Genomic DNA, 12,205 nt, shown 5'->3' on the forward strand with positions numbered 1-12,205 from the left:
TGCTCAAGGTCAGGGTCATACCTGCTTGGGCTACATAATCAGAAAGCTCCTCTATGTCTCTTTTCATGTAGTATCATCCCAAATAAAATAATTTCTATTTCATTTACCAGTAAAACCAGAAAGTGAAAGGGTAGGAGCTTAAAATAAGCCCTGAGGAAAACCCAATAAATCTTCCCTATTTAGAGTAACTGAGACAGGAAAAGGTAAGTGTTTAACTTTCTGCTTCATTTTAATAGGAATCACCATAGGATCAGACCAGATCATGTCAGGAACATCATCCTGTGACAGGTGTCACAGTCCAGACAGACAAGCATTCCCAGATCCTTTCATTAAGACTGGCAAGAGTGGTTCTTGCCAACAGAGGACAGTCCAACAGCTGAAGTAGATGTGCCTAACATCCAGTTCAGTGTGGCTAAAGGAGCAACACCAGAGGAATCCAAGAATGATGATGAATGATCTGATGTACCTAAAATGGCCAATGGGCAGTCACCAATCTGTGGGTGAGGCAAACAAACAGCCTGTTAAACTGGCAAAGGCTATCTAGAAACTTTATTTTTCTTGTGTCTAAGGAATTGGTTCTGTTTAAATGCAAGTTCTGTTTAAATCCATGCAGTAACATGTGCACGAAGCTCAGTGAAACTAATCAAACCATTGGCCTAATGACTGACAAGACCAGTAGATTCACCTGCAAAGGACAGTAGCTCTACCACTTCATGGGGACCAGCACATTCTCAGAGTACATTGTGGTGTCGGACTTCTCAGTTGCTAAGATTGATAGTGCTGCAGCTCTGGACAAAGTGTGCCTAATAGGCTGTGGGTTCTCCACTGGTTATAGTGCTGCAGTGAAATCAGCAAAGGTGAAGGGAGGTGCAACATGTGTTGTGTTTGGACTGGTAGGAGCTGGCCTTGCAGTGGTTATGGGATGTAAGGCAGCTGGTGCCTCAGGAATCATTGGCATTGACATCAATGAAGAAAAGTTTGAAAAGGCTAAAGGTTTTGGTGTTGCAGAGTGCATCAACCCCAAACTTCATGAGAAGCCCATTTAGGAAGTGCTCCTAGAAATGACAGATGGAGGAGTGGATTATGCCTTTGAATGTGTTGGAAATGTGGGCCTTATGAAATCTAAACTGGAGTCTTGCCGTATTGGAGGTGGAACTTGTGTAATTGTTGGAGTGGCTACATCAGGAACCATTTCTGCACCTAAAGAGGCAGGCTGTTCCGTAGTTAAGCTGAAAAAGAACCCTGAAACATGGAAGTGAAGTCATCATTTATCGGTAAAAGATAATTATAAAAAAATAGTGTTTTCATAAGAAATAGCACAGTGACAAGCAAAAAATATACTTCTCCAAGCTCCTAAAATAATTTTTTAAATTATCATTGATAACAAGTAAGTAAACTTGTTGAAAACCAAATGTTTACACAGAACACATAAGAAGAAACACATCAGTTCAATTGGCAGGAATGTCATGTGACAGTCCCAAAAGACAAGATTTTGATTGCTTCTAAAACCATTTGGAAAAAACAAAGCTGATATATGTATATATTTTTTGAACTTGCTCTAACTACTTCAGTGATATTTAACAATTCTGTGCTGCATTTATTTAATTTGTTGAATTTATCACTGTTTTTCAGCCTGTATCATTAAAGAAACTCCATCTGCTTGTTACTGTACTGCTCTTAGGTTACTGTGTTAACAGTATTCTGCAAAAGCTGTTCTGAGTTTGCTAAAATATTTCTAAATTTTGCAAAGTTTTTGTGTTTTGTGAACATTTATCAGGGTTAGTGAACTTATTTTCAATGATTCTTGATATTGCAGGAATCCTTACTTCTGTTCTGGTATCTGTCTCCATTTTTGTTGTTGTATTCTTAAAACTTGGTGGCTTTTGAGTTACAAGCCTGTACTATAAATGTGATATTGGAAACACATCCCAGTCCTATTGCATCAGCTCATTCTACTGAGCACAGTGAGATAATTTGGAAAGAGCCACCCCCTTAGTTTCTTAGCCTTGAATTATCTTCACTTTTCTCCCTTACTACTTAAATGAAAAATTACACTTTATTCAACTGATTTTCCTGTATTTGTGTTTCTTCCTAATTTATTACTTTATTTTGTTTTTGCTGCTTGTTCTTAAAAGTGTTCAATTGCATTGATTTTGCTGTATTTATTACTGCTTGTTAGTAACCTGATTAAATTGTAATTGTTACTCTAAGTCTCTTAGTTTTGGTTTAAGGACTCAGGCTTCAGGACAGTTATTTTAAATTAAGGTTTTTGATCTACACTCTTGTGGGAGGAGAGCATAGCCTCTGCGCTTCTATGCTGGGAATTGGGTGAAGGCTTATTGTGCCTGTTGTTCTAAGTGTATTTGTTCCAGTTTAAGCACTTGGGTTCTAAACCAGTTATTTTACATTAGGAAGATTTGTGGTCTAAACTTTTTTGGGAGGAGAGGATAGCATACACCCTTCTAAGCTGGGAATTGCTGGTTGAAGGATTATTGTGCCTGTTATTCTGAAAATGGCTTAGTTCTGGTTTAAGCACTTGGGCTCCAAACCAGTTTTTTACATTAGGAGGGTCGGGGTCTAAACTCTTGTGGTGGGACAGTGTGGCCTATACCCTACTAAGCTGGGAATTGCTGAAGAAGGCTTATTGTGCTGGTTATTCTAAGTGTCTTTATTCTGGTTAAAAAACTTGGGTACCAAACCAGTTACTTTATATTAGGAAGATTTTTCATCTAAACTCTTGTAGCAGGACAGGATAGCCTACACCCTTCTAAGCTGGAAATTGCTGGTTGAAAGCCAATTGTGTCTGTTATTCTCAAGTGTCTTAGTTCTGACTTAAGTACTTGGGGTCCAAAACCAGTGGTTTTACATTAGGGGGTTTTGTGGTCTAGACTCTTGTGGTGGGTGAATGTGGCCTACACACTTCTAAACTGGGGACTGCTAATGAAGTGCTGCTTTATTTAAACAGTTTTTGCTGATATTTCTGTGATTTTGTGTACTTTGAATATCTAGTACTTCTGCATTTTATAGCATAAGCCAGATTCAGACTTGCTGAATCTAGACTGTTTGGTATCACTTGAGCACTAAAACCAGTTATTTACTTCGATACTAAATGTCATCCATTGCTTCCAACTAACTATATGTGCCTGTTTTTGCTCTTATATTGCACTATTCATTTGTATTAGCATTCTACTGTCTGTTTGAATTGTCTGAACTGTTTTTTGCCACATTTTAGTGTATACTGTACTAGTGCAGCTATAGCATAGTCCATTTCCAGGTTTGCTGTTTCTGGGTCTGTTTTATAACTTTTGAGGATCAAATTCATGCCATCTTTGTTGCTGAAAGCCCTTCTGCAACCGTGTGGGAGGAGAGTGCTGTCTGGGTTCAATCTAATTGAGGGTGCTTGGACTACAGCTCAGACAGAGCATCCTTATTGGCTAGTTTGAGTTAAAAGAATTATTTTTTGTTTTATTTAAGCCCCAAATTTTCACTTTTTTGTGTGTAGCATTTAATTGTGCACTGCTGAGTAGCAGTGGCTACCATTGGTGGTTATATACACAAATGTTTTGCTTGTTAAATTTCCCTTAACACTTTGCAGGTAGTCCTCCAGAGGTTTTGCAAGGCCTTGCTCTACTGTCAGGTGGAAGACTAAGCCTAGCCTCAGAGGTGTCAACACACCTCTCACCTATTAGCCATTCCTAAGTGAGACCTCTTTTCCTGACTCTGATGGCCACCACTGCTGACAATATGTAAAGGGCACCAATATGTGGCATCCTCAAGCTGGGTCTATAATCAAGGAGCATGAATCCTCATCACTGACACTGGAGAGGGTTGTACACTTGGAATACAAATGGATATACTAGGTATTTCCAGATGCAGATCTCTCTCCATCAAGTGCAGTTTCCCTTAAGAGCACACTGGGAACACACTCAGCCAGGGTCTGGATGTCTCTATGTCTGCCTCCCTCCAGATCCCCAATAAGACTCTCCACTGGTACAGCTGTAGGGTTAGGTCCGCAGCTGAGTGTCTAAGCCAGGTCCTCCAGCATCCTCTCTGTAAACCTAGTGCTTCATGTCCCTGCACCAAATAGCTGACACACACACACACACACACACACACACACACACACACACACACACACACACACACACACACACACACACACACACACAAAGGCTGGCACAGGTTTCCCTGCTGTGACCCCTTCTGCCCAGAGTATAAGGTAGTTATCACTATGATCAGATACTTCACAATCAGCTACTCTAAGGCCCTTATCAAAGGGTGTCCAATTATACTGTGCAATATTAATATTAATACAAATTGTAGTAGTTCACCAACATGGCTAGGCCTTCTGGAGTGCCCCGCCCAGTGTCATCAAATAAATATAAGTACTCTAAAAGATTACATACTCTCTCCAAGTACCAGCCACTAGAAAAGTATTAAATATATTTAATAATAAATAACAAAAGGACATGAAAATACTGAATATATATTCACAGTAAACTCCAGAGTTCAGATAACCAAGAAATATTGAAAAGAACATTGTAAGACAGACTCAGACAAATAAAGAAAAACAATATCTAAACTAAGTTTCACTACATTCCTGACTGAATATAAGAGAATTACACTGTCCCATAATAACTTACTTGGACAAGGCAGAATGAAATATGTGAGCAGTCTTTCTAGTCAGGCTTCCCAGAATATTCTATGCTGTCTGAGATTACTCCCTGTAAAATATAATATCCAAGATGACTTGCAGAATGACCTCATCTGTTTGCCCGACTCTAGGTTTCCTGAGTATTCCCTTTGAAGTTTAAGACAGGATTTTAGCAGACTGCTACAATAGACATTTAAAGCTTTTATGGCAATGTCTAGGAGCCAGAAACATTTACAATGCTTCCTTCTTTACAAAACCTAACAGATAATGGCTGCTCCCAGATCTACCATCTCCGGGCCTACTCAGCACTGTGTGGTACTGTTCAGTGATTTAAATGCTCATTTACATTTCACTTATTTTTCTTAAAATAAGCCAGCTTGTTAACCACTGATGTGCCAGTGTCCTCTGTTAAAACATATACATTTAATTCAGATGCCATAATACATGTACATTTCTCTTCATTTTCGCAGGGTGCACTGTTGATACATTTTAACCCAGTTAACACAAGCAGAGCTCACAATACATTTTCAGCACAAGCATCTGTACAAATCAGTTTGATATAGTAATGACACACAATTATTTGCAAAGTTCCAGCTGGCTGTGCTGGCACAAGTCATACATCCACTGCCCAACTTCTCCATGGCATGGCTGGCAGTAGCTCAAATTGTCCCACTATCCATATAAATTTATTTAAGACTATGGACAGACAATTTTCCAGTTTCAGAACTGATGTGACAAGATGGTTATCCTCACCGTCCCGGCTATGTTTTGAAAAGTAGCATGCAGGCTTACTCGAATAAGGCAAAGGAACTATTTCATCCAAAAATAATTTAATGAACTCGAACCACAAAATTCAATACCAAAATCCATATATTCATATGTTAAGTGCTTTCATCTGCTATCGCAGACTTCATCAGAACAGCTGGTTAACACAAATTCTATTCCTTTTAAAATCTTTTTGGCGCCATTCTAGAGCTACATTTAAAGTGCCAGTGCTTACTTTTGACTATACATAAATATTTAAAAACAATAAATACTTTATTATATCTTAAAAATTACTATTTGTCCTAATACTATGACTGATAAACATCAACATTAAAAACCACTAAATAAATATTAATTAATAATAATATGATTCATACATCATATTTATATCCATGACCAAAAAACAATGTAAATAAATAACAAAATAGTGAAACAAGGTGGTAAAACACATCAGGCTAACAAGAGAAAGGGTTTGATAGAAATAAAATCATTTATACCCAGTTCCCTTGTAGAATCAGTCAGCACCTGCCAAATGCTTTCTTTTTTACTTAATAATGAATTTGAAGTAAAAACTTGATTAATTATGGCAAAACTGAAACTATGTGGTTCCCCTTTCTTCTCTATATGCCTATATAACGCATAATTTGTATCATGTACCCTAATTCTATAAATATGATCATAAATTCTTTTCTTAAATGGTCTCTCTGTTTTGCCAATATAGTAAGCAGGGCATGATGTACAACTAGCTAAATAAATGATATTCTTGGTATTACAATTCCCCCTTCTAAATATTATGTAGGTCCTGTTTAAATTCTGTAATTTTATTCCTTCTCTCTCATTAATCAAATAACACTGATTACATGACCCACATTTAGTAGTTGTTTTACTCATGTTATATCTGTCTCTTTCTGTATTCCCTAATTGTAATAACCTATTAATGTTTAAATCCATCTTGTACACAAAACAAGTTTTTTCCCCTAATGTTTCTTTCATCTCATCAGCTACAATTAAATTCTTCCAGTATTTAAAAACAAAGTTCATAACTTCGTTCACATACAGAGAATATGTTAATGTATAGACTCTATTAATTGGTACATTTTCTGACTTTTCATTTTTCAATCTGTTATTTTCTTGACCTATTCCTAATATAGGACGATATTTATTTCCCCATTCCTTAATTACGAATAGTGAAACGTCCTTCAACAAACCCTCCGGGTAACCTCTATTTATAAACATAGATGTTATGAAATCAATTTCCCTAATCATAACTTCATATTTAGAGGACATTCTGGCTGCTCTTATGCATTGACCCTTGAAAATGTTTTTTAACATATGTCTTGGGTGATGGCTTGTAAATTCCATGTACCCATTCGAAAATGTTTTCTTCCTATATATCTCTGATTGGAATCCTATATCAGTATGTTTTATGTATGTATCTAGATAAGGAATCCCTTCATAACTAACGCTATATGTAAACTTTAAAAAACTACTTGTATTATTCAAATAGTCTATAAATTCATCAATCATTTCCACCGGTGCTTTCCATAGGACAAACATATTGTCCAGGAACCTCGTATAATAAGAAATGTATTCAAAATATTTGCAGCTGAATTAAAATGTGTTTTCCCACTCTAACATAACCACATTAGCAAATATAAGGGCACATGATGCCCCCATAGCTACACCCCTTTTTTGTTTAAAATATTCGCCTTCATAATATATGAAGTTATTGTTCAATATTATTCCCATCATATCTGTAATAAGGTTAATAAGATTCCATGTTCTGAGACTATTACAAAAATTTTCTAGTCCCTGATCTTTTTGGATACATGAAAATAAGTTCACAACATCAATAGTTATATATGTTAGTATTTCCTTCCATTTATCTGGTGTGAGTTGGGCAAGAAATATCCAAGAATCCTTAATAAGCTGAGGGATATTCCTGTAAATTGGTTTGACCCATCTATCTATCACCACACCTATGTTGAATGTTTTAGACTTGCTTCCAGAAATGATTGTGCGAAAAGGGGGTTTATCTATATTCTTATGTACTTTGGGTATGCCTATAACGGTAGCTAGAGTGGGATATTCTACTTTCATAAATTCATAAATGTCTTCTGTTATTCTTTGATTTTTATGATATAATAAAGTATTTATTGTTTTTAAATATTTATGTATAGTCAAAAGTAAGCACTGGCACTTTAAATGTAGCTCTAGAATGGTGCCAAAAAGATTTTAAAAGGAATGGAATTTGTGTTAACCAGCTGTTCTGATGAAGTCTGCGATAGCAGATGAAAGCGCTTAACATATGAATATATGGATGTTGGTCTTGAATTTTGTGGTTCGAGTTCATTAAATTATTTTTGGATGAAATAGCTCCTTTTGCCTTATTCGAGTAAGCCTGCACGCTACTTTTCAAAACATAGCCGGGACGGTGAGGATAACCGTCTTATCACATCAGTTCTGGTGTTGTTGTTCGTCTTTAATTTTCCAGTTTCTCCAGCCAGCTTGGTCAACATGGGCATCCTGAGGCAGTGTAGCAACTGCTTCATGTTCACCAACAGCCATATACTCCTAATCCACACAAACTCAACATGTGAGAGATGCAACTATATTAAGAATCTTGAATCCATGCTGTTTCACACACCAGTCAGTACACATAACAATGAGCGGGTTGTCAGCATGCACAACTCACCTCCTACTCCACCCAAACCCACATCACACATACCTACATAGGTCAAGATCCTCACCTGAAACATACCTAAACACCAGAGACCTCCCAAACACAAACACTAGCATGCTACACATAATACTTCCTCTGCAGAACACAATACACATAACAGCTCACCCACCAGTGTCTCACCTGTCAAGCCCTTAAGGCAAAACACAAAACCAAACATATTAGTCATATGTTATTCCATCTCGAGACACACAGATGCCCCTCTCACTAGACAGGATAAGGAAAAGGTCACAGTCAGCTGTCTGTCAGGTGCTAGGATCCATTATATTTTAGCCACCATGTTGTTTCTGTTGTACGGAAAGCTTTCTAAATGACCCACCTCATAAGTAAGGGTATCTCACGCAGGAACAAGGTCATAACATCTCTGTATTCTCCCCTTATAAGGCCGATTATTGAGTACAATGCCTCTTTTGGCAGGTACATTGCAAAGCACATGCAGCAGCTGGAGAGACCACAGAGGTTCCTCACCAGGAGAATCTAGGGCCTCAAACATCTACCATACATAGATAGGCTAAAAGCCCTGTCCCTCTACTCAGTTTCATACAGACTCATCACAGGTGATCTCTGTCTAGCATACAAAGCAATCTCAGACACCACCTTGATGGGAATGCTGCATATCTGCAAGTCAAGCTCCACTCGAGTAACCCACATGCGTGACCTCAACTTGCTCTGTGACATCAATAGGACTTGTTGGCAGGACAGAATTGTGTCCCAGAGATTGCCCCATCTGTGGAATAGACTCCCTCTCCTTGCCATGCAGAGTACCTCATTATCCCTTTTTAAGCCCAACCTGGATAACTGGATGGGAAACAAAGAATACACCCATGGGATTCAACCTGAGGCCCTGCTGGACAGGGGCATTGGGTGCTGACTTGTCTAAACATGGACTAAACTCTTGGCTAGGCTTATAAAGGCCTCAGGGCCAATAGCCTAGTAACTTCCTATGATCCTATGATCCTATAAAACACATGCACTCAAGTCTTTTAACAACAGGTACTGTTATGACTCCGTCACAGTCCATGTTGGTGCGATTCACTTGAGACGTACCTCTCTGGATATGAAGAGAGACATGACTGAGCACTTGGACTATGTGTCTCAGACAGGTATGTCCCTAGCCTTAAGCAGCATTTTATCTTCACTGATGATCATGCCTCAATACAAACAGAAAATGATTGACTTCAATAATTGGCTTAGTTTCTGGGGTCATTCTAAGGGTAACCAGTATCTGTCAGCCTGGGATCACATAATCGACAGACCTTGATACTTTGCCAGAGATGGTCTTCATCTGTCACCCCTGAGATTTTGACTACTGGCTAAGGCTCTTGCTACTCCCATAGGGCATTTTTTAGTCATTGTCTCAAGGACAAAATTCCCAATGAAAAAAAAATCATCTAAAAACAACCTCAGGGTTATGCTGCTAAATGCTAAGAGCCTTATCATGAAAATGCACTCAGTGGAAGCAGTTCTTACCTTGGAAGACAGAGACATTTATGCAGTTATGGAGACTTGGTTCAAGGCTGTGGAGAGCACCACAGCTATACCAGGTTATACCTCCTTCCACACATTCAGACCACAAACTGAAGGTGTCAAAACTAAAGGAGGTTGTATATCAATATTCATTAAAGATAAATACACCTCCAGATTGGCTAAAAAGTATGACTCCCTGGAGATGCTTCAGGTGCAATTAACTGTTGGTAGGACACCTATTCAAATCATTGTTGGCTACAGGACCCCCTCCATGAATCAGGACACTCACTATGCATATTTGGATCTACTTGAGTCTATCAAGATATATCTGGATACCATGGTTTTGGGCGGCTTTAACTACCCATCCAGTGACTGGATAAATTACTCATGTTCAAACTCACTTGCCCAAAGGTTTCTTGACTTCATCAACTCCATTGCCCTGAACCAGCTGGTTGACACCCCCACAAGGGGTGCCAACATCCTAGATGTGGTGCTTACCAATATGGGAGACCACTGTATCACCTCCACTTTGATGTTTTCCCTGGTGACATCTAACCACATACCAGTCTCATTCAAAGTAACTATCACACCCCCCCCCCAGCAGCACCTAAACTAGAAAAGCTTCTCCAAAGCAGATTATAACATCTTAAGGGATGGTATAAATAGCCTCACTGCACCACCCCCTCAGTTGGAACTGGGAACTATGCTGAGTTCTACACCAATGCTTTATACAAACACTTGTATAATTATATTGACCCAGCCGTACCTGATAGGACAAAAACAAGCTCCTCAAGGAAGAGCAAACCTGCCTGGTGGACAACTGTCATTAACAGGCTTTAAAATAAGATGATGGAATTGCTGTCTAAGAGTAAGAGGGATTGAGCCCTAAACTGGAACACTCCCTCCTTAGCTTAAACAAGCAAATAAGACTTTTTGTGAAGTCCTGCAAAGCAAACTACAAATTCCAATTAGCTTCCTCAACTAAGAACAACCATAAGGCATTATTTGGGTTGAATTGGCAGTTAATGATACCACACATAATGAGCCTGTGCATATAGCTAACCTGTTGGCTAACAGGTTCTGTGAAAACTTCACTCCCCTGTCCCTACTCCATGTACCCCATGACATCACTACCAGCTGTCTCCTACCTTGTATTTCTAAACAGCAGGTCATAAATGCCCTCTCTAAAACCAAAAGCACAGCATCTAAGGGACCTGATAACATCCCAGGCTGTGTCCTACATGGGCTCCAACATGAATTAGCAACACAGTTGGATACTATTTTTAGTCATAGTTTAAGCACTGGCTTTATCCGATCTGAATGGAAAATGGCCACCATTATTTCCTTACACAAAGGTGGTGCTTCCACAGACCCCCGGGAACTATAGACCTATTAGTCTAACTAGCCTTATCTGCAAGGTCTTGGAGCAAATCTTCATGGACTTTATCAAAAAAGAAATAGGTAATCTCCATGCACTTGACCCTACTCATTTTGGATTTGTCAAAGGGAGATCATGCCTGTTAAATCTGGTGGACTTCTTTGACACAGTATCCAAAGACCTGGATGTGGCAAATCTGTGTATACAATCTACTTAGGCTTAGCCAAGGCTTTTGACACTATCCCCCACTCAGGTATCATTGACAAATGCACCCAGCTAGATGTCAACCATTATATTGCTAGATGGGTCACTAACTGACTCACTGATAGAACACATATAGTCAAAACAGGGGAATCCACCTCCAAATGCAGAATTGTAACCAGAGGTGCTCCACAGAGATCAGTCCTGGTACCTCTACTGTTTGGAATCTTTTTCTCCAAAGTACAAGCAAAAATTAAAGATCTGTGGCTGACAAAGTTTGCTGATGACTGCAAACTGGGAGTGGTCATAGAATCTCCAAATTATGTCAACATCCTATAAGTGGGTCTTACACAAACAAATGATTGGTGCCAACATCATGGCCTTAAACTCAATGCAAAAACATGTACTATCATCCCTTTCAGTAAGGGCAATGTTCCTTCTAGCAACCATATTAATAGCAACATCCTAACTACACACTCAGTGGTGAGAGACCTGGAGACACAGGTTGACAGCAACCTTATCTTTGAGATCACCATGTCTCCACAGTGGTACGAAGGGCATTTTTTATTGCTCATCTCAAAAGTAAGGGCATTGCTGCCAGAAAAACAAGTTATAACCTCCCTGTACTCTTCCCTCATCAGGCCAATAACTGAGTACAATGCTCCTTTTGGTATGTACCTTTCAATGCACCTGAAGCAATTGGAGAGACCACAAAGGCTCCTTACAAGGAAAATTCAAGGTCTTCAGCATCTGTCCTATGTGGATTGTATGAAATCACTGTCATTTTCTTCTGTTTCATACAGACTACTCAGAGGCCATCTCTGCCTTGCATATAAGGCAATTTCTGATCCTGCTTTACTGAAAATGCTGCATACCAACAAGTCAAATTGTACATGTGTTACTTGCTCTAAATACCTTAACCTGGTATGTGACATTAATAGAACCTGCTGGAGGGACAGATTTGTCTCCCAGATGTTACCATACTTTTGGAACAGACTTC

The 12,205-nt window shown here is 38.9% G+C and overlaps 1 protein-coding gene across 1 annotated transcript; it reads left to right on the forward strand.

Annotated features, from left to right (window-relative positions):
• Positions 1 to 616: 616 nt before the first annotated feature.
• On the forward strand, positions 617 to 1,191 carry LOC122813999 (alcohol dehydrogenase class-3-like). Its single transcript, XM_044086584.1, has one exon. The coding sequence runs from the start codon at positions 714 to 716 to the stop codon at positions 1,044 to 1,046; it is 333 nt and encodes a 110-aa protein (XP_043942519.1). The 5' UTR covers positions 617 to 713; the 3' UTR covers positions 1,047 to 1,191.
• The last annotated feature ends 11,014 nt before the right edge of the window (positions 1,192 to 12,205 follow it).

Source organism: Protopterus annectens, chromosome 1.part1, assembly GCF_019279795.1.
Source record: "Protopterus annectens isolate FY-2018-M chromosome 1.part1, PAN1.0, whole genome shotgun sequence".
NCBI lineage: Eukaryota > Metazoa > Chordata > Ceratodontiformes > Protopteridae > Protopterus > Protopterus annectens.

What these genes read in the sequence shown, in the direction of transcription:
- LOC122813999 (XM_044086584.1), top strand. Translation starts at nt 714, where the DNA reads ATGGGGACCAGCACATTCTCAGAGTACATTGTGGTGTCGGACTTCTCA.